Source organism: Xyrauchen texanus, chromosome 37 (genome assembly GCF_025860055.1).
Source record: "Xyrauchen texanus isolate HMW12.3.18 chromosome 37, RBS_HiC_50CHRs, whole genome shotgun sequence".
Taxonomy (NCBI): domain Eukaryota; kingdom Metazoa; phylum Chordata; class Actinopteri; order Cypriniformes; family Catostomidae; genus Xyrauchen; species Xyrauchen texanus.
The window spans coordinates 24,580,706-24,604,128 of NC_068312.1; the positions used below are offsets into that span (position 1 = coordinate 24,580,706).

Consider the following 23,423-nt stretch of genomic DNA (forward strand, 5'->3'; position numbering starts at 1 on the left):
TCTCACCGTTATCGTGACAGACAAGTGACATTGATTTTCATTTATGAAGCGAATCCGGAATCTGCAAACATTTTTCACCAGTCGATTTATTAACGTTCTATAGGAGTGAAAAGTCACGTCTTGAGCACATTCAGCTGACAGACAAATTACTGGGCCAAGTCTTATACTACGTGCCTTTGATTAGCTCAGGATTATAATTAATATATATAAGTGGGTGTATATATACACACACATATACACATATATATACATATACATTATATATATATATATATATATATATATATATATATATATATATATATATATATACACGCACACAGTATCTGCAGTAGCACAGTACGGCCTACTGTGCAAAAGTTTTAGGCACTTGTGAAAAAGGTTGCATAGTGAGGATGTCTTAAATAGATAGTTTTCATTTATCACTTCATATCATTCAAAGTCCAGTAAACATAAAAAAGCTAAATCAATATTTAGAGTGGACACCTTTGCCTTCAAAACAGCACCAATTATCCTAGGTACACCTGGACACAGTTTTTCTTGGTTGTCGGCAGATAACAGGTACTAAACTTGGAAAATTCGCCACAGTTCTTCTATCTATTTCGGCTTTCTCAATTGCTTCTGTCTTTATATGTAATCTCAGACTGACACAAAGTTCAGTGGGGCCATGACATCTGTGGCTCCCCGTTCTTCTATTCTAATATTTTCTATTTGCCAAAGTAATGTTTGTGAGTCTAACATTTATATCGACACACTAAAACTGAAGATATAAATATCCATCTTAAGACAAATGCTTATGTGAAACATCTTATTTGCATAAGACTTTTGCATATGTATATTGCACACACACAGACAGATCAACAACAACATTAAAACCACCTGACTAATATCATGTTGGTCCTCCATGTACTGCCAAAACAGACATTGACCCGTCGAGGCTTGAACTCCACAAGACCTCTGAAGGTGTCCTGTGGTATCTAGCAGCTTGACTGGAACAATCAGTGTTAGTCAACTGAATTGTTAACAGAAATGTTCCTACAGCGAGACTGGCAAAGTACTTTTCTAATCACAGGCATAACGACAATATAACGTTCAATGCTGTGATTGCAACAGTTTTATGAATCCATCAGGGCAAAACAAACAGATGCATTGTCAAATGTATGCTTTAATATGAAACAAGCAAGCTGCTTTGACTGTTGAAGCACACAATTGAACTTATCACTTGTTATCAGCCCTCTAGTCTCCAAACTCAATCAAACCCTCAGAATCTTTTGTCATTTTCATGAGCAACTGAACCCTAATAATTAATATCAATCAGAGGTCAATCTAAATTGACACTTTCATGTAAATAATATGGTTATCACCGTATTTTAAAGATGATATCTAAACAAGATGATGCATTGGTACAGGTTCTTCTCAAAGCTGTTGTTTTAAAAATTAATCTCATCACAATGTTTAGAATTAGTTTTTAACTAACAATTCTTCAAACCCTCAGTAAAAGCTGAAAGTTACTGATGTGATGAGGATTATTATAGATGAACTGATGAAGGGCTGATGCAGACGAGAACAAGACTGACGGCTTTCAGAGCTGCACTCATTTCAGCAGGCCTGGTTGTCACTGCAGTACCATCAAACATGGACGGAGCAACTAATCAGCCTTCACGGACCTTTGCAGCGAGGGCAGAGTTCTCTTGACGAATAGCATTAAAGTCTTCCAGGATCTTCTCCAGATTACTAACTGTCCTATTTCCATTCTCAGCCTCAATCTACAGAAAACCAACACAAAATTGTATACACATTTGAAAAGTGACATTGATATGATTTTATATAATTAGTTAAATATGCAGTTTCATAAAGTCTAACAGAGACAAATTCTGTGTTTTCCGTTTAAATGTTTCTGGATTCCATGTTAAATGTTTTAATTAAATGTTATGATATATACATGCAGCTTTAAATCAAATGAAAATATAATAATTAACCAAAAGAAATGACATTTTATTCTCGAGAGCTTTACAGTATTAATGAAAAAAAATATCTGATTACCTCAGACAATGCTGCTATGGCTGAATCACAACATGCTGATATTCAGTACACTTTTGTGATATTGCTTACAGATCATATTAATCATAATACAACAATTTTAAATTATACTACTGTTATTATGAGTATTATTGCTACTTTTGGAATTATAGTTAGTTTTTTTTTTACACTAGTTACACTACCGTTCAAAAGTTTGGGGTCACTTGCCTGAAAGGTTTCTCATGATCTTAAAAACGTTTTGATCTTAAGGAATATGCTTAAATGTTTTAAATGAGTTTTGTAGACAAAAATATAATTGTGCCGATATATTAATTTATTACAAAACTAAAATGTTATTTAAAAAAATAAAGTTTTGAAATGGATGCCTTATATGCCAAAATAATTAAGAAAAGCAGCTACTAGGTGCCCAACATAGATGGGAACTCCTTCAATACTGTTTAAAAAGCATCCCAGGGTGATACCTCAAGAAGTTGGTTGAGAAATGCCAAGAGTACATTTCTGCAAAAACTAGGCAAAGTGTGGTCACTTTGAAGATACTAAAATATAAGTGACCCTAAATGTTTTATCGGTAGTGCATATTTTACCATTTAACATGCATCCAGTTAAATGGTTTTCCTATTGGAAGGACTTTTATTTTTGACAGATGTTTAAGTTCTTCCTTTTTTGATGGGTTAGTTATATCAAGCTTCCTGTAATACTCCCATCTCAACTCACAAGCTAATGGCAACATACTGTAAAATAGTACCGAAATCAGCAACAAGATGATATAGTAGTTTTAATTTTGTTGGTAATGTGATATTTCGTTAGGACCGGTATAACGCGCAACCCTACTGCGAAAAGAGCATTTGTTGAAACCAAGCAGCAGAAACGACTAGTCATCTACTACCTCTACATTGTGGCACACATTTGCATCTGACCTCCTAAACAACAACCCTTCAATGCCTCCTTTATCTTTTCACTTCCGTAGCCCCGCCCAGTAGCTGTAAGCAGTGAGATGGCAAGTAGAGAGCAGGTCAATGTAAATATTTCCTGCTTTTCCATGGCCATGGGAACCCTGACACATGTAAAAAGGAGTATGCATGAGTTTATTTCACACCTGCTCCTCAAGATCTCGGATTTCTCTCATGATGGTTCCAGTGTCCTCAATGGTTTGAATCAGCTGAGTGCAGTTCTGAAACAACAAAGTTGTTAAAAGCATTAAAATGATAAATGGCCATTTATCATTAAGAATCATTTTACAACCAAATAGGGCATTAACTCAAAGTTAAACTACATACAGTAGTTCAAAGGATGAACAGATGGACAAATGCACTGCTAATGGCCTGAGCATAAGGAGCACAATGTTGTTCTAACCATATCATAAACATCCCACCCGTAGCAGGTCAGTGCACACAGTACGTGCATTTCAGGACTACGTCATTTGATATTCATGGAAAAATGCTGTTGCCATTCTTCAATCAAGTGCAGTTACAGAACGTCATCAAGATCTCTTTAATCACATGTAAAGGGATCAATGGAAAGGAGGAGGCGAGAACCGGCTTTTCAATATAAATAATAGTTTAATGATAAACTTAAAAGAAGACAAACACACACATGACTGACATGTCCGTAAACGATCTCTCTCTCCCGCATGATCCTCTGCAGTCGACCTTTATACCTCAGAGGCTTGATTAGCTTAATACGGGACCGAGTGTGTAGGATCACGACCTGGCCCTGCCTTCCGCCCTGCAACGTCACATTTTTGCTGATTATATTTAATGCATACCTCATGTAAAGCAGCCAAGTACTTGTAGGATTTGCGGACAGATTCATCTCTCTTGGCATCCTGCAGTTTGAAAAGATTTCATTTTTTAAACATTGAAAAACCATAACCCATTCCAAAGAACATTGAGAACAATTAGAATCTGTATTAATAAAACAAAAAACACCACTCCACTTTCTCTTTTACATATCCTATACTGACCTTAAACACCAGCTCATCAGTGACAGCAAATGTTCGGTCCAGTTTTCCAGTCAGGCCATTAATCTCTTTTTGCAAATCCTTTGTGTCAGACAAAATCTGTGGGGGGGGGGGTCAAAAGGTCAAAAGGCTCCTGAAGACTCACCAACATCAAATACAAAGCTAAAGCATGGGGACACAGGGCATGACCTCAGATGAAATGGGACTAGATACAGGATGAACTCAAACCTTAGTGATTTCCTCTTTCTGTTTCTTTATGTTGCCTACGATCTCCAAGATCCTCATGGTGTAGGCTGATCGAGACACATCTTTAGACAGTGTATCATACTCTGTTAGCTGTGAAAAAACAGGAAGGGAGTAAACAAACACACTCAATGCTAAAACAACAAAGCAATAAACAACAGCATCAGACAAGCTCCAGCACTTAAATGCCTTCTAATTGGTAAATGTAGCTCTTCAAAATTAAAAGGTAAAACGGGGAGATGACTGGCGATCCGTACCAGCTGCTTGTAGAGACTTTCCTTCTTTTTGGCCTCCTCAGCAGACTGTTTGATTTTGTAATGCAGGTCTTTGATCTCTGACAGCTTCTTGGAGGACTCAAACTATAAGTGAAAGTTTGCATAACTGGTCACTCCCTGAACGCACATAAATGCATCCAAACTTAGACTTTGTCATTATTTGCAGTAAATGTGCTTAAGTCACAACCTCATTTACTAAAATACACTAAACACCCTATATTGTAGCAAGTCAAATTCTCATTAGCATCCCAGTCTAAACCATATAGATATTTAATTTAAATAATTTTTACATCAGACTCTTCCTTATTAATAGTCTGATTTATTCTCATGCATAACATGTTTAATGCGAACTTGTTTTATTTGATGCATCAATGTTGCGTCATTGGCCCCATGTAAACCTGTTATTACTAGGCATTTTGTCCGATCACTTTGAGACAGCACGACACTTAAGACAGGTGTAATTGGGGTCCAAAACATTTTGAGATTCAGGGTGGTCAAAAATGCATGTGACCACATTGGGCAAGTAGTGTAATCATCCGTAGTGCTCATCCGTTTTAATGAGTTTGTGTGCTTGCAAACATTAAGTCCTTGGACCTGTGCACATCCACACACTCACGCGCACACAAACACACATGCTCACGTACACGCACAAACTCTTGAATATAACATGCATTCTTTTTCAGAGATTAACTTTATCCTATCCTGAACTGCATCCAATGCCCATTCATCCATCCAACATTAGCACACATGCGCGTGCGCACACACACGTGCACAAACACAAACATGCTCAGGTACACACACAAACTCTTGAGTATTGCTTGCTTTCATGTTGGTGTTCACATATGTGCATGTGTGCTTGCAAACATAAAGGCCTCGGATCTGTGCACATGCACATACACGTGCAAGGCGGGGTGTTTGCATTCAAAAGGCAAAGAGCAAATGTTTGATCTTTGAGAAAATCAACATATGAACTTTCTCACAATTAGCAACTCTTCCTGAGGCACCACACCCCACTGAGCGAAGACTGCAAAATCACACCTCGTTGTTGCATTTCCACATCTGTCCCATTCACTCCCCTCTCCTCCTCATCCATTCCCCTTCATCCCAGAATCACCTAAAACTCACCTAAGATCTGTATGTAACAAAAGACCATATCTGATGTATACAAATAATGTAACTTGTGTAACATGTTTGGTATCATTTAAAATGTCTCGGCGTGTCTGGTATAGTGTTTTGTCCCCAGGTTTATAAAACTTAATGACAACAAAGTTATAAGGTCTATGCCATTTGGTACATAATGTGTATTCTCTCTGGATATTTAAGGAAAGCTGGCCCAGAGCTCAAGGTTCTCTGTAGTCAGATGATCCCACACCTCGATGTGTGTAACTGTAATAATTGGAATCTGCATTCAGATTTCCCATGCTTTGCAATTACATGTAGTTTTCTCAACTGCCAGGTATGTTCTTTGACTTGTTTCTTTAACTTGTGTTTTAAATCCTACCTGGCAAATAAATTGTTACTTTTTGATTTATTCTGTATTCCTCTGAAATCATTTATATCAATACTGGGTCTTTAAAATAGGAGAAACCGCTCTGGAGGAACAGAGCAGGAGAATCCCATTTTAAGAATCATTTCTATCATAACTGAAGCTTTAATGTAGGAGGAAGCCACTTAAAGACTATCAGTTTGAATCTCATTAGAAACTGATCAAAAGGTAAATGAATAGAAGAGGATTCAGAGTAATCAATAACTTAAATGATTAAAACAAAATAATAATCAGTAAGTAATTAGAGCCTTAATCTAATTTAGAGGTCAACTTAAAATTGGAGTCAGATTAATATAAAATTGATAACGGGATGAATTCGTAAAGTGCAAATTATTAACAATAATTGCTTTACTTCAGTGCTCAGAAAAGACAGAACAAAGCAGAGACGTTCAAGGGCCAAATCTATATATTTTCAGCAGTTTTGCCTGCCATTTTACACACACATACATACATGCACACTAACACAAACGAATGCACGCGTGAACACGCACATTCTCACGAACATGCACAAACTCTTGAGTATAACATGCTTTCTCTTTCACAGATGAAATTTCTGCATCCAACATCCATTCATCCATCCATCCAACATTACCACACACACGCCAACTGTATTTGCCCCACAGTGACCCCTCTCCAATAGAACTGTGGTGGTTAAAGATGACCGGCCATTGAAAATCTGAAAAGGGGCACAAAGCAACACTTGTGGAGTTCCCTGTTAAATCTGACCATTGTGACAAAGAAAACTGGCTTTTATTTATTTCTGTTATATTTTCAAATCAAATACAAACCAAATCAACAAACACCTGGTGGCTTTGTCCTCATGCATATGACTGACAAAAGCTTTTTGCATGTGCCTTCCAAATGTGTGCTCTGTGGCAATGTGGGACAAAGACAGTTCTGGTGTGTGTTTGTTTGTGTGGTAATGTTGGATGCAGTTCAGGGTAGGATAAAATTCATCTCTGTAAAAAGAATGCATGTAATACTCAAAAGAGTTTGTGCATGTTTGTGAGCATGCGTGTGTGTGCTAAATTTTTCTCTTATTTTACCGGGAACACCAAAATTGTGACTATAAAATAAAATATAAAAGCATTTCAAAACAAACTTTCTTGTTCAACATTAAAGTACACTAGTGTGATAAATGGTGCAGTATGTTTTCATATTGCCAAAATTATCCACAAATAATGCTTTTTTCACCCAAAAAACGGGGGTGTATAAGCTTGAAATTTCAACACAGCACAAGTGTTAATACCAGGTATGAACAGGGCTTTAGTCAAAAATCCATGTGACCTCATTGCATTTGTTGTATAAACTGCTGCTAATCTGCCTTGGGGCATCCTGGACCAGGACAGCAAATGACCGCCTACTCATCGGTCAATCAACCACTGTAAAAAGACACGACATTGTTTTGCTTGTACATGCAGCATTAAACAAAATAAACGGCTGATGAGAATTTGACAAAGCCCAAACGTATACATGCACAAGACTTCATAGGTCTTCTTCAGTAAGCCTGATATAAACATGCAGTGACACAGACAAGAAGTATGTTGCTGTTAAGTTGAAATTGCAAAGTCTAATATTAATCAAGGTGTTTGATGTAAAAATGATTGAAATGACTGCAGTAATAGCTAGGGGGTTTATACAGGCATTCTCATGACTTTGACAGTTGATATAGGGATATTAGTAAGCACAATGTACCTCTCGGTTGCTGCACAATTCTTTCAGTCTGCGGTGCTCATCAATCAATGGAACTCTGTGTTTCTCCCACTGAGAGGCCAAATGAACCACTCGCTTAGAGCTGGCCTCTACCAGACTCTAAAACACAGTGTAGAAAGAGATAAGTCATTAGTCATATTAAGAGGCTTCTGTAGTCTTGTTACTTAGGCTTTCATTCATAATGCTGTGCTTGTCTCTACCAAAACATTTGTATTGTAACTTGTTAAACTTCTACTTTTGTATACCGTTTTGTTTTCCAATTAAATTTTTGTCTTTATTTTTATTACAAAAACAGCTGAGAAGTCCACACCAAACACGGAATTATTTTTTATCCATTAGGAATAATTAAGTATATACAGTAAGCTCCAAAAAAGTTTACACACTGTGTCCATGAAAAGAAAAAGAAAAAAGAATTTATGGACACTGTGTGAAATCCTTTTCTTTCCATACATTTAATTTTTGCTGCATACATAACTAATTAAATCTTTCCTTATATCTTGAATCTTGATTTTAAATGGGTAATAATGAGGTCAGTTCATTCACATACAGTATATGGCAGAAGTGGGTGTGGGGGTGACTCAGATGTGTACGTGTTGACACGTGTACCTGTAACTTGAGCAGGTTGTTTTCAGCATCAGGTAAAAGGTCAATCGTCTGTCTCTTCATTTTGATGGAGGTCTCATCCTCTAAATTACTCATCTCTTTTTGTTGTAGCTCATCTGACACCTGCAAATGTAAACACACAGGCAACTGTGATTTTTGTTTTTTAAAGAATTGCATTTACTCTCCAGTTCATTGTGGACTGTGAAAATTGAAATGATGCATTACTAGCCCCATTCACAACTGGTCTTCAGATGCGTTTTGCAATTGGGTCAGTCAAAGCACATTTGGAAGTGGTCAAATATGCATGAGACCTTATTGCATTATTAGTGTATACACTAATTCGTCCTGATGCATCTTTTGACAACAGCAAAGGGCCACCTACTCAGTGCTCATATTGTTTTTTGGCAGTATGTGTAGCTTGAAATGAAAATAACCCTCTGATCAGAACATTTAAAAAAGCCAAAAAATAAACATGCACAACACTTTGAGGAACTTCTTCAGAATGTCTGATATCAACATGCAGTGACATGTATAAGATCATGTAAAGTACTGTACACCCATCTGAAGCTCAGCAAATATAAGAACTCCACTAAAATAAAAACGAATTCAGCTAGAAATGTCATGTTTGTGTTTCATTTAAATTCAAGTATAATAGGGAGAAACGGTGTGCTGAATATTTGTGCATTCCCTTTTTTTTTTGCACTTTATAATCATACAGCAATCTGAACACAAGTGATCACAGGAGACACATATTACTACCAGATGTATCACCTGAGACAGACCTTAATAAAAGGTGTAAACAGGCCCATGAATTGCTCACCTTGATGGAAATAAAATAAATATTCAGGCATCTGATTGGACTTTTACCTGCTGGATGGACACAGTGAGCTGTTTGATGTCTCCACCCACTTCTTCCATTTGAACTGACAGTTGCTGCAACTGTTGCTGTAGAGCAGAATGTTCAGCTTCCTGCTGAGCCTTTAAGTCCTCTTCTGATTGGTGAGAGCTGGGAAGTGCACATGCTGCTGCTGCCATCTGCTGGGCTGCTTTCTCTGGTTCCTATAAACAAAAAACAGCACTTTAACATTCTTCTTTTATTTGTTATTACAGTTCAGAATCTAAACAGCACATTTGAAGAACATCTACTTTGTTTAATAGTTTTGATAATAGTAATGCTATTTCCAAGAGTAGTGTTCCTAAAAACTTCCAGACCAAAAACAATGTCTAATCTAATGAGGTCACCCATGTCTGGGGGAAATAATATTTATGATATGAATACTTATCAATACTAGAGATGATGATGATGACGAGTAAGTAAAAATTGTGATATGTACCCCCTCATGACTGGGGTATATTTAACATATGATTTCAGCATTTTATGAAAACCTTAGAAGTAATACGGTCAGTTACACAAAACCATGACAAACAATTATTTTCTGTGACATTTTGGTATTGTTCCAATGTCCTTGACTTTTAAACAGTTATCCCACACATTCTGACCAATACATTTCCATAACTTTTAATGTCATTGTTGGATAAGGATTTTAAAAAAATTCACTTTGAGAAAGATTTGCTAATTTGATTCACTAATCTAATTTAGCCTGATTTATGAATTGGTTTGTCCAGTCCATTGAAAAGAACGATTAGCTCAAAAATCACTACATCTTGTGAGCAATCGTACTCTACACAAGCTTTACATGAGTCATTTCTAGCTGATTACATATTTTTGAGCATAACAACAAAAGAGACAATTCTGTGACTTTTTAATGACCAACTAATTTCAATGACTTTTCCCAGCCTGGAAAACACAATTTAAAAATGCCCTGATATTTCCAGGTTTTCCAGTACATGTAAGAACCCTGTCATGCCCAGAGGCATTTCCAGCATTGTAGGACATCCGGGGCTTAGCCCAGACCATTTTATTTTCACACTAGCAACCACTTCTCTGTAGTCCAAAGCTGGTGAGAGGGTAGTCTTTGAGTTTTGCTCTGGCTGGGCCTGTTTCTACAGTTCCTAAATCTTCCACTCTAGTACTATCCTCGACTAACTCATCCTCTCTCCTCCCTGAATCATCTTTGATGCAAAAAAACAGATACAGCACATAACTTATTGCAAATCAGCTTCAAACAACTAATTCATCAAGTGCTACATATGTCAAATTGTAGACCAATACCATTGAAGAAAATGTATTGGGAAGAGCAGATCAGTGGGATTGCCCTAAGATCTATCATGATTCTTGAATTTTCATGTACATTAACATAAGGTCATCACAAAAGAGTTATATTATAGTGAGTAAAGTGAAGTAAAACATTTTTTTTAATATAAATAATTTATATTTTTTGACATAAATAGTCAAAATGATGTAGAAGATCCTAAGTTAAAGCAATACATGAATGACTTTGGTCTAAGTTCATTGACACACTATGGCATCGAACTGTATATAATTCTCATCATCTCTATGAGAATAATTCATCTGTCAAAATCCTTTCATTGGGATCATTGAGATAAACAATGTTTCACTTTTAACTTTCTCTAAAGTAAAGTGACTGATTAATTGTTACCAGTTTCCATGCCTGATTCTGGCACATCTTTGCTACCCTCAAAGTGTATATTTACTACAAACGAATATAAAAAAAACAAGTCACACATACATTTTATGCTAATGCTTATTGGTTATCCTTAGAGAAAACAACACCTGATAAACAAGAAAATTACACTCCGGACGGGACTCGAACCGCGGTCTCCAGAATGACAGACGGTTGCGCTAACAATGAGGCTAGAGGCTACAACATGTAATGACAGTCGGTAGTGGAGGTCTTGAGGTTTAGCCTACTGTGGGTGAAAGCCAGCCAGATGATGATCTTTAGACTTTAAGGACAAAAACAAATGTGAATTCTTACCCACTGACTTCTTTCGAAAATTTTAGAAGCTTCATTTGCTTCATTTTTGCTGTCTTTCCTGCTAACTGCTGTTAACTCGCCACTAAGTAACGTAAGTTGATGTCAGCTCCTCCCCTACCTGCTGCATATTCAACAGAGAGGAAGAAACGGAGTCGCCCATAGGCTACCGACAGCAAAGAAACTTATTCTATAGGCTAGATTATGCCGATGTCTATTTTTACAGGCTGTATGCAGTATGTGCAAAGCCAAAACACAATGAAATAAGGCAACTTATGATTTTGGGGGTTTACATAGGCTATTGTCTGGTTTCATATTTGTCAGTCAACTTTTCAAAATACATTCGGGGCTGAAGCCCCGGCAAAATCGGCTGCCGCCGCCTCTGGTCATACCACAGTTTGAGAACACGGTCCAAAAACAGACAAATGCTGACAGATACCTGTGTAAAGGTGAATTTCTCTGTATGGGTAAAGCGCGTGCCTTTAGTCAGCACATCTCCCCCAGTGGAAGCACCACCAAATGACTGCAGCAGGTCAGCAAGGTCAGAGGTCGAGCGTCCGGCTGCATGAGTGTTGGGTCGTGGCTGAGCCGCTGCTCTCAGCTGCTCCTCGATCCGCTTCTGCAATCGAGCCTTTTTTCTCAAACGGTACTCCTGAAGAGTCAAGATAAAAAGAGTGAGTTAAACTTGAAGTAATCAATCTGATGAAATGGATCAGTATCTATCTTCTGGCCAAGATTCAAGAATATGTTTTAAATCACCAGTCCTTGTTAACAATCACGTTGCTTTAGCTGCATATTACAGGTTATTTGACAGTTTTAAATAAATCACGTTGTAGTTGTTTTCATACACTGGAAATGAAATAGAGATAAAATAAAAACAAACACAGATACAGTGTCCCTTGTGATTAACAAATATGCGCTGGAGCCTTGGAAAATTTCTAGGGGTCAGACAATAAGGGCACTGTGCAAGTTGGAGGGCATGTGAGGTGAGAATGTGGAACTGAGATGCGAGAGGTCAGCAGTGCAGTCACAGGACAAGTACATGCTGAATGTCACATGAGTGTGAAAGACACCTCTGTGTTCCATCCTCATGTTGATACATGCCTTTACCACAGAGATGTCATCAAGAAAGCAAGACTCAGCCAAAATATTTACTTAAGTGTTACTGTTATTATCAAGACAGGAGACTTACAGGTCACATTAAAGAGACGTCACTCAGGGATTCTAAATAAGGTTGTCCGTTGAATATATTTTAGCCAAAATAAAACCTAATTTGAATTAAATTTAGCAGCTCAATTAACATTTATTTACAGTTTTATTTATTTAGATTTCAGACATTTTAATTTAAAAGCTTTTTTGAGTGTTACGCCCATGATTTAGGCCGCACAGTGTGTCTATACTTTTATATCTGTACTTGTCAATAAATGAAAGGTCACTACCATCTTTATTTGCCATTAAACTGAGTCAGTGCAAGGTTTTTTTTTTTATCTGGTTTAAAGGAAAACGATATTATAATCAGTTAAAATTCCTTTAGACTAAAATGTTACTAAACCTAATTAACACACTTTAATTTATATTGACTAAACTAACTATAGAAAGTCTCTAAATCTGTTATACAGTGTTTCCGAAAAGTATTCACAGCGCTTCACTTTTTCCACATTTTGTTATGTTACAGCCTTATTCCAAAATAGATTACATTCATTATTTTCCTCAAAATTCTACAAACAATACCCCATGACAACATGAAAGAAGTTTGTTTGAAATCCCTGCAAATGTATTAAAAATCACATGTACATAAGAAGTCACAGCTTTTCCCATGACACTCAAAATTGAGTTCAGGTGCATCCTGTTTCCACTGATCATCCCTGAGATGTTTCTACAACTTGATTGGAGTCCAGCTGTGGTAAATTCAGTTGATTGGACATGATTTGGAAAGGCACACACCTATCTATATAAGGTCTCACAGTTAACAGTGCATGTCAGAGCACAAACCAAGCCATGAAGTCCAAGGAATTGTCTGTAGACCTCAGAGACAGGATTGTATCGAGGCACAGATGTGGGGAAGGTTACAGAATAATTTCTGCAGCATTGAAGGTCCCAATGAGCACAGTGCCTTCCATCATCTGTAAATGTAAGAAGATTGGAACCACTAGGTCTCTTCCTAGAGCTGGCCGCCCAGACAAACAGAGCGATCAGGGGAGAAGGGCCTTAGTCAGGGAGGTGATCAAGTACCCAATGGTCACTCTGACAGTGCTCTCTCTCTGGAGAGAGGAGAACCTTCCAGAAGAACAAACATCTCTGCAGCACTCCACCAATCAGGTCTGTATGGTAGAGTGGAAAGACGGAAGCCACTCCTCAGTAAAAGGCACGACAGCCCGCTTGCAGTTTGCCAAAAGGCAACTGATGGACTCTCAGACCATGAGAAACTGAATTCTCTGGTCTGATGAAACAAAGATTGAACTATTTGGCCTGAATGGCAAGCGTCATGTCTGGAGGAAACCAGGCACCGCTCATCACCTGGCCAATACCATCCCTACAGTGAAGCATGGTGGTGGCAGCATCATGCTGTGGGGATTTTTTCAGTGGCAGCAACTAGGAGACTAGTTGGGATCGAGGGAAAGACGAATGCAGCAATGTACAGAGACATCCTTGATGAAAACTTGCTCTAGAGCGCTCTGGACCTCAGACTGGGGTGAAGGTTCATCTTCCAACAGGACAACGACCCTAAGCACACAGCCAAGATAACAAAGGAGTGGCTATGGACAACTCTGTGAATGTCCTTGTGAGGTCCAGCCAGAGCCCAGACTAGAACCCGATTGAACATCTCTGGAGATATCTGAAAATGGCTGTGCACCAATGCTCACCATCCAACCTGATGGAGCTTGAGAGGTCCTGCAAAAAAGAATGGGAGAAACTGCCCAAAAATAGGTGCGCCAAGCTTGTAGCATCATACACAAAAAGACTTGAGGCTGTAATTGGTGCCAACGGTGCTTCAACAAAGTATTGAGCAAAGGCTATGAATACTTATGTTCATGTGATTTTTTTCGTTTTTTATTTTTAATACATTTGCAAAGATTTCAAACAAACTTCTTTTACTTTGTTATTATGGGGTATTGTTGCTGAATATTGAGGAAAATAATGAATTTAATCAATTTTGGAATAAGTGTGTAACATAACAAAATGTGGAAAAATTGAAGCACTGTATCTTGATTTAAAATGTTGGGTACCTGTTGTGGTTATTTAATTATATTTGGATGGACTGGTCCAGCAGCAAAGTGTTTCAAACAGGAAATTTAACCTCTTTTTTTTAAGAAATAGTAAGAGTAGATGGAATAGACCTAAACATTTTGGAATTTCTGGAGGGAACATTGGGGAAGTTGGGATCTTGAGTAAATGTGATTTAATATAGCAGAATGTTGTTTATGATAACCAAAATTATATCCATTGCTCTGATTTTGGTTAATTTCTATAATGTTGTTTCCAGGACATCAGTGTTTTCGGTGTTTGTATAATATTGTGTTTGTTAATTCCCCCTTCTGTAGGTATATGGTGCTACACAATTGCAACAGTAAAATTTACCAGTATTTTCAAATAGATTGTGTTTACACATGACCTCTTACCTGAAATGTGCAGGTAATTTTCTGGAAAAGGCTGTATGTGTGAAAGGGGCTATAGTTACACTTTTAATGAGAATAAACCTACAAAATGGGAAAATAATGACACTTCAGCTTTAAAGGAATAGCTCACCCAAAAAGAAAAATTCTCTCATCTTTTACTCACCTTCATGCCATCCCAGATGTGTATGGCTTTCTTTCTTCAGCAGAACACAAACAAAGATTTTAAGATGAATGTCTCAGCTCTGTGCAATTCGATAGTGTCGATTAGATATGAGAACACAAATGAAAAAGCGTGGAATAAAAGTGGGTTTATTTTTAACAGGGTTCATGCTGATGCTTTGCAAATGGGTCATTCTCAAAAAATTTTGACTTTCCAACTTACAAAATATTGAAATGTAAGTTTTTGCAGATAAACGACTTTCACTAATGCTTGTATTTAAAAAAAAAAAAAAAAAAAAAAAGTATGAAATAAATACATAAATAACTTTACATGTTATAGAAGTGGTGTATCAGTTGAAGGGGACAATTATTTTTTTCAGGCAATTGACAATTTCAAATATATTTTCAAAAACATTAGCAAAACAGAGACAAACTATTTTATATAATTTAAGATTAGGTTATAGAATGATACCTTTTATTTTTTTTTCGCTACTTGAAAGATTTTTCATGACTAAAAAAAGTCAAGGGACATGTTTGTCAACATATTTTGATATTGACTCAAATGATGTCAGAAATTATTTTTTATTAAAACTGATAGTTGCAAGGATTCATACTTGTTAAATCCACCACAGCAGAATCTATAAACTATATATTTTAAATCCTCCATTGATTGTGATTGGCCCATTCTGAACAGCGCTGCCAAAAGTAACAGGTGCAACAAAACAGCGCTGTCTATGCGATGCCCGCTTCAGGAGTGGAGTAGTTGTCTGTCATCTGTTTTTCCGAAAATAAATAAATACATTTCATTTATTAAATGATTTAAGCAACGTATTTTACGATTTTCTATAATGCTCTAAAATGATATGAGTGGTCAGTGTTTGAAATAATGTGAACAATTTACAAGTAATAACATTAAGTTTACATTCAATTGTATAACAAGCACTGTAATGGTACTCACTTTAAGAGTTTCACGTGCATCTCACAGACACAGACTTAATTTATTAAGGAGAGAGATAAGTCTTAGGGTTTTAGCGCATCTGTGCTATTTGTGATCAAAATGAATATACATTCTAACTTTTTTATCTGATGGTAAAGAACAGAAAGAATATTAAAAGACACATTATTCAATGAAAGTGGAGTGCAGGATCATCTTTGGACACATTTTACATGGAAGGAATGGTTCGTTTTAATCTCAAGCACTTTCAACAAAATAAAGCGATTTTCAGGTATTCCAGTACTAATATTTTAAAAAGCTAAACTCAAGCACTTTAAGGACCTTGTGCAAACCCTGTAAACAACGTAGGAAAAAGCACAGAAGGGGACAACTCAAGCGATAGAGAGACTATGATGTTTGATGGGTCATTTTGATTATGATCACATAGACAGAAAACAATTTTTCAAATTTCGAAATGTCGAGTTTTGCCTCGAAATGGTTTGTAATTTTTTTGGATTGCGATATATCGAAAATCAATATATATCGTCCCATCCATACATAAAAGTAATCCATAAGACTGAAGTATTTTAATCCATGTCTTCTAAAGTGTTATGAGATTTTTGACGAGAACACACCAAAATGTAACTTTTTTATTTTTTTTTTTACTATAAATCTTGACAGCAGTCTCGATTACACTCATTAGCACCAGATAGCACTATGTGCTTGCATCAAGCACTAGGAAGTATAATCGAGCTTGAAATCATGATCAAGCCTAGCGAGTGCAATGGCAAGTTGCACAGTAACAAAGGAGTTATATTTTATATAATAACGCTTCTAAATTACTGTTTTATGCTGCGTTTATGAGTTTTTTGGAGCCTCAAAGTTTTGATCACCATTCACTTGCATTGTAATGACTTACAGAGCTAAGATATTCTTTTGTGGAAGAAAAAGTCATACACATCTGGGATGGTATGAGGGCGAGTAAATGATGTAAGAATTTTCCTTATTGGGTGAAATATACCTCTAAGTTTGAAGGGGAAAAGAAGTTAACCTCAGGTGTAAGTCTTGACAGGAGGCCTTGGCTGTTCCATTCACTCTCCCATTCCTGCGCGGCACTAAGTTCAGAGATGTGGTTCTCTAGCAGGGACGCTGGCACTGAGGCATGCTTGGAAGGCTGGGCGGTCACAGGCAGCAAATAACTCCTCCAGTACTCTTGCACCTCTGAGAGAATTCACAAAGAAACATCAAGGACACACACTCACATTAGCTAACTGCATCATAAGAGCTGAATTCGGTTTTGAATTTGTCAAATTCCTCAAAGGGTTAGTCACACTTCAGAGGCAAGTGGGAACGAGGGCAAAACCACCATGTATCACACATTACTCACTAAACTCAATGGGGCTTGTTCAGGTAGGTAAGTGTTAATGAGCATGCCTTTTGGCTGTTTCCTGGAAGAGACCTTGACAGAGTATGGGAGGCTTAGAGGCTGGGCATGGAAACTGTGAGATGAGCCGGAACTCTAGAATAAAAATTCACACATTTATTAGTTAGTTAGATAGCTTGGCAAAATCTTCAACTTTTGCAACTGTACCCATTAAAAATATAAAAATCATGTTACTAGAAAAATTGATTTATGCCTAAACATGTTTCAGTTTTGACTATGCGACATTTCAACAACAGCAATATACAATAATTTGTACATTTAAAGTAATCATGAACCACCATTTCAATGCAAGCTGTAATGTAATTTGTATGCAATAAAATGCACAAATGTGCACTGGTTTGTAAGCTTACAATACAAACATATAAATGCTGAGTGGTGCCCATTTGTACTCTTGAAAATGTATGTTCATGCGCTTCTGCATTTTAAATGACTTTAATGGTTCACAAATACAAGCGGCCAATGTCCCCGAAGGCTTAGAATGCACCCTTCTCATAAATATTATCCAAATGGCGTTAAACTCTAGTGTAAATCTAAGACACACCATCAATGTGATATTTTTTCAACAATGATTTTAAACCCGGAAGAAAATAGCCTAAAAAAAATCCCTAAATTAACCCCTTTCCCCTTGTAGTTAAAATGAATGCTTGTCATCATTGTCATAAATCATGCTCAGAAAAGCGTACACATCTCTTAAAGGAATGTTATGGTTTTTCAATACAAGTTAAGCTCAATCCACAGCATTTGTGGCATAATGTTGATTAACACAAACATTTATTTAGACTCGTTCTTCCTTTACTTAAAAAAAAAAAAAAAAAAAATGTTAAAGGAATGTTCTGGGTTAAAAACAAGTTCCTCTTTCCTCCTTTTCTTTAAAAAAAATGTGTGAGGCACTTACAATGGAATTGAATGGGGACAATTTCTGAACGTTAAAATACTCACTTTTTTTAAGTTTAGCCACAAGACAAAGGATATGCGAGCAAACATGGTTTTCGTGTGATAAAATCACTTGACTGTAAAATCGACAATTTAAAAAACTCTACAGCTCAAATAATGCATAAGTTTTAATAGAAGAATTAATGCATGTGCTTTTATACAATTATAAGCTTCACATATCGGTGTTTATACCCTCCAAAAATTGGCAACATTCACTTTCAATGTCACGATTCACTTCCATTGTAAGTGCCTCACTGTAACCTTGATTTGTTTTTGTTTTTTTTTTTAAAGAAAAGGAGGAAAGAGGAACTTGTTTTTAACCCAGAACATTCATTTAACATCTATAATTTTTATAGTGTTTTATGACCTTTAAGATACACTTCAAGTTCAAGACTTCAAGTTCAAGACACTTAATGCAAGTGTCATTTAAAAAATATATATATATAAAAAAAATAATAGTACAATAAAAGTTTGTTAGATATGAAATGATACAACAATACAAACAGTAGGTGTTGACAATGAAGTCAAAAAGTATTGTGACACTTTGTGGTTGTCAGGTGTAAGTGGAGCATTTCCATAGTTGATGTGACCTACACCTGACACCTGTGTAAACTTCAGGGGAAAAGACTTAATACATCCACTTAAAATCACCTTAAGACCAGCTTCTTAACAGTCATTGCATAAATGGCTCCGAAAGTAAAGGTGATTCTGAGAAAAGCTCAAGTTTCATTTGTTTGCAGATGCCACTTGCTTTGCCATTTTAAATATAATGCAATGACATTCAGACATTTATAAGTGTGAATTAAGTGTCCAAATCCTTTTTGGGGCCACTGTAGTTGATATTTAAAAGGTAAATCTATTTATAATCCAGAGTTTTACATCAAAGTTTTTAAATACATAGATTTTAAAGTGTGGGCATGTTGATGTACCTGTGTTTTACGGTGAAGGGGGAGTCTACAGGACGGAGGAAGCCAAGGCACTGACAACTGAGCTTTAATTTGAGCTGCAATTGCTTTCTGCAGCATTGCAGACTTACCTAAGAGAGGAGAGGGGCGGCAAATATAATAAACAATACTTAGGAGAACATGTTTGCAATGTAATGAGCCTGACCAGTCTGAAAACAATGCAGCACTGTTTCCAAGTTAAATCCAGTGCTGAGTCTATAACTGAGCTAACAGGCTATTAACTGGAGTGGATTTTGGATGCTTTCCAAATAAATAAACATGAAATTATGAAATTAAAGTTTTAAACGGTGCATTGTACGAGAATGGAAAAAAGTCTTCAACATTTCGGTTTCTTTATTGAAGAAAGCTGGCATAAACAGTACTCAAACCTCTTACATTCACACACTAATTAATTAAATTAACCTTTGATCCCAACATCAGATGGAAAACACAGCCTAATTTCAGCACTTCACTATTGCACAGAGTGCCAGAAAGTAATCTCTGGTGTTGTGAGAATTTACAAATGGAGGATTTTTAAGACTTTCGAGTCACACCAAAATGAATACCAGGTGAATCATAGCAAACCACTATTACGTCACCATTTGGGTGTGAAGGGAAGATTATGAATGAATGTGTACCCTGTGGACTGGCAGTTACTCAGGTATGCTGCGTTCATGTTGGCTGGTGTTTATGCAGGTGTGTTACCTGTGGCATGGTGATTTCTCTTTATCATTTAATATACCTATGGGCTGCACTATACTGCCGAGTGTTCAGTAAAAGCAAGTCTCAGGCTCCAATAGCATGCCCACAGACCATCTGATGTATATTACTCTCAAAGAAGAGCTAGCTGAATCTGGCAGTTCAAATCAGGGTGTATTAGTTTTTATGAGTCCGTCAGGAAACAAAGTTGTGTTTACAAGTCCCCATGCTGCTATAATCTTTAAGAGGAAAACATAGTTGTAGGATTTGCCAAAGACTGCAAGGTCAGTTGCATTGAATCTTTTAAGATATTCAAGTGTTTTGTTCAAGACACTTAGAAGCAATCTATATTCCACTTTGGTATAAAATATTTTAGATTTACCCACCCCTAACTGTGGTTGGTTGATTTACATGTCAGTTACACGTCCTCATCCTGCCAAAATGGGTCATTTTTTATCAGAATAAGCTACAATGTGGAGCAAACATATTGCCAGTAGAGAAACATACCTGCAGGCTGGTCCGAGGCCTCTGCACTCTCTCTGGGCAGCTTCTCAACCAGAAATATGAACAGCGAGCGGATCTCTGGTTCATTACTGTAGAGAAATGTCTGGTAGCCAATCTCTCCTTTAAAGCCCACATCCTAAACACACACACACACACACACACACACACACACACACACACACATACACATATATATATATATATAAAAAATTAGAACAGAGTCCGAGAAGTACACTACTTTGAAAGTTACAAGCGACTGGTATGGTCTACTTCTGAAATAATCCTGCAAGCAAAGTTTATTGTTGATGCTTTTAAATCGATATGACAAAATTCAAATATCTGTTCAAAGAAAATTAAAAAAACAGCATTACTATATAAAGTCTTGGAAAAGCAAGTTGACTAAATGCATTTTTTCAGTTAACAATATCATATTTTCCAGCGTTATACATAAAAGACAATTTGCAATAAATTGCGACCAAATTTATAAATTTAGCTATGAATGTTTAGCCTAACTGTCAATATGCCACAAAAAAAAAACACAACAACAACTGTAAAACCAATAATCTTTATTTGGGATCTATTTATTTTGAAAAATACATTATCAGCTTAGCCAGCTGTGAGAAGTCAATGTAAATTCAAACACATATAATAAAAAAAAAAAAAAAAAAAAGAGAGTCCAAGCCCTGTGTCCCTCACCTGACAGGCCTGTGCCAGGCTCATACCCAGTCTGAAGCGGGCAGACATGCCAGGTGGTAGTGAATGAGACAGGCCATTACCCAGTGCAGGGTCAATCACACGCAAACATCTCACCACCGCTTCCACGATTAGCTCACTAGTGAACTGCTTCACACTCTGCACATCCTCATCAATGTCTCTGCAAGAGAGTGAGAACATAAACTGATCAGAACCATGCAGACACACTTAATTTAGGCCAGTCATTCACAGTTCACACACACAATTAAATATACTGTATATTAGAACTTGAGGCGAAAAAATCCTTACAAACCCACCCACACACGAGAGAAATTACAATAAATATTCATGATGTTACCAAATGCATTGCATATGTATGAAGCGTGCAGTTTCAACATGCGAACAAATATGAATAAATGGAGAAACTTATCATGTGACATACTTTTCACCAATTAAATATATCTGGCATAATGAAGTTGACAAAAGACCCACAAGTAGCATATACAGACTTAATACAAGATTAAACTTGGACTTATAATGAGGAAATGTCTTGTTACAACTGATAAGACCTGTTAGATATGGGATACTCACGTTCCAGCTTGTCTAAGAGAGTGAATTAAAATCCTATCGACTTCTTCCATCACGGAAAGCGATTAGATACAGCTGCTCGACTGTCTACAGTAACAGTGTAAACCCCCACACCGAGAACAAGCAAATGAAAATAAAAGGCTTCAGCTAACCCTTAGCATCGCCCTCACTACACCCTGTGCTGTGCCCATGGTTACATTCCGCAACAATGCTTCAAATGAACAGCAAAGTGCTTTTTTTTTTTTTTTTTATACAACAAAACGACGTGTCAAAATAACAGCATTTTTTGACTAGTTTCTTCAAAATTTGCTTTGGCTGGAGAGGAAGTCATTACTGAGGAGTGTCCTGCACAGTGTACGATGGGCCATGAAGTTTTTCACCAACAAATCCGTACTGGACTCTTAGTTAAAAGACTAAAATTCCCGACAGGCACCTCGCGTTCATTTCGCGTGACAGAGAGTGACGAGCAAATGCGTGCACTGTTCAAGAGCGAATATAAATAATGTCTTGAAGTGGAACTGGGAAGCTCGTACCTCCGAGTTGGGCATCCGCTGCAACTACATACGGAAAACAAATATACAGAAGAATATTTTTTTCTTCTTTTTTTTTTTTTATTATATTATTGCTTGAAAAAAAATCTAAAATAAGACCAAAAGAATATTGTACAAGGGGGTTAATTATCAAAGTACGTCTCCAAAAGTTTACACAATTTAAGGGCTTTTTTATATTATGCATACATTTTAAGGATTTGAGGAAGATCACCAATTCCTTCTGGAAATGCAGATTTATGTATAAAGTAATTGGCCAAAACCACAATATTATTAACCAAAAATTCAACATCACCATTGAGAAAAAAGACCCCATATTTTATAGATTTAAAATCAAAGTCAGGATTGACATATTTCAAACTTAAACAAACATGAAGGCCATCCCAGAATGTTTTTGAAAAATTGCACGAGTAAAATAAATATTCCAATGACTCTATGTCTGCTTAACAGAAGGTGCACTGATTGCAGTCCATATTAAATCTATGTCTAAGGAACTTATTACTAGGATAGATGTCATTAATCTTTTTAAACTGAACCTCTTTAGCCTTTGGTAGAAGAGGGAAGAAAGAAACCTTGTTCTAATCTGAATCACTTTCTCCTTACAAAAATAAAAAACAAGTGGTCTCTTTCTGACATGTAAAGGGAAGGTCTGTGCATTTACAAATGTTCTTAATACAATAATTATTACAACAAAGACATTCTTTGGGTACATGTGATCGTGCTTTCCACAAAAATCATCATAACTGAGAACATTTCCTTCCCCATCTATAATGTGTACAATAGACCAGACATCTTTATCCATCCAATCATGAAAAAACACAGATTTTCTATTAATTAGGATACACCTGTTATTCCACAAACAGCAACTATGTGGGGAAAAATTGTGTTTGTATAAATCTTCCAATATAATAATACCTAACTATGGAAAGATGACAGTTTACATTTTAATTTTGAAGACTCAATCTCACACCTCAAAATGAAATCAAGGCCCCCAAAGATTCAAAGATTTTAGAATAAAAACAATATTGTTGACCAGATTCAGTTTTTCTCTATTTTTAATACCTTTTGTAACAACTATTCCCC

The 23,423-nt window shown here is 36.6% G+C and overlaps 1 protein-coding gene across 2 annotated transcripts; it reads right to left on the minus strand.

Annotated features, from left to right (window-relative positions):
• Window positions 1-356: 356 nt before the first annotated feature.
• LOC127630866 (coiled-coil domain-containing protein 22) lies at window positions 357-22,151 on the minus strand. 2 transcript variants are annotated; one of them, XM_052108706.1, is made up of 17 exons: window positions 21,796-22,151; window positions 21,208-21,385; window positions 20,515-20,647; window positions 19,294-19,400; window positions 17,422-17,506; window positions 17,039-17,208; window positions 11,717-11,929; window positions 9,248-9,439; window positions 8,384-8,503; window positions 7,760-7,876; window positions 4,501-4,602; window positions 4,229-4,336; window positions 4,004-4,099; window positions 3,806-3,865; window positions 3,137-3,211; window positions 1,668-1,766; window positions 357-989 (listed from the first exon to the last, which is right to left on the minus strand). In XM_052108706.1, exons 1-17 carry the CDS (start codon window positions 21,843-21,845, stop codon window positions 978-980), a joined length of 1,917 nt encoding a protein of 638 aa, XP_051964666.1. In that variant the 5' UTR covers window positions 21,846-22,151; the 3' UTR covers window positions 357-977. The 2 variants fall into 2 exon arrangements, with proteins under 2 accessions (XP_051964666.1, XP_051964665.1); XM_052108705.1 differs by lacking the exon at window positions 357-989 and having other exon boundaries at window positions 999-1,766; window positions 21,796-22,150.
• Window positions 22,152-23,423: the final 1,272 nt, after the last annotated feature.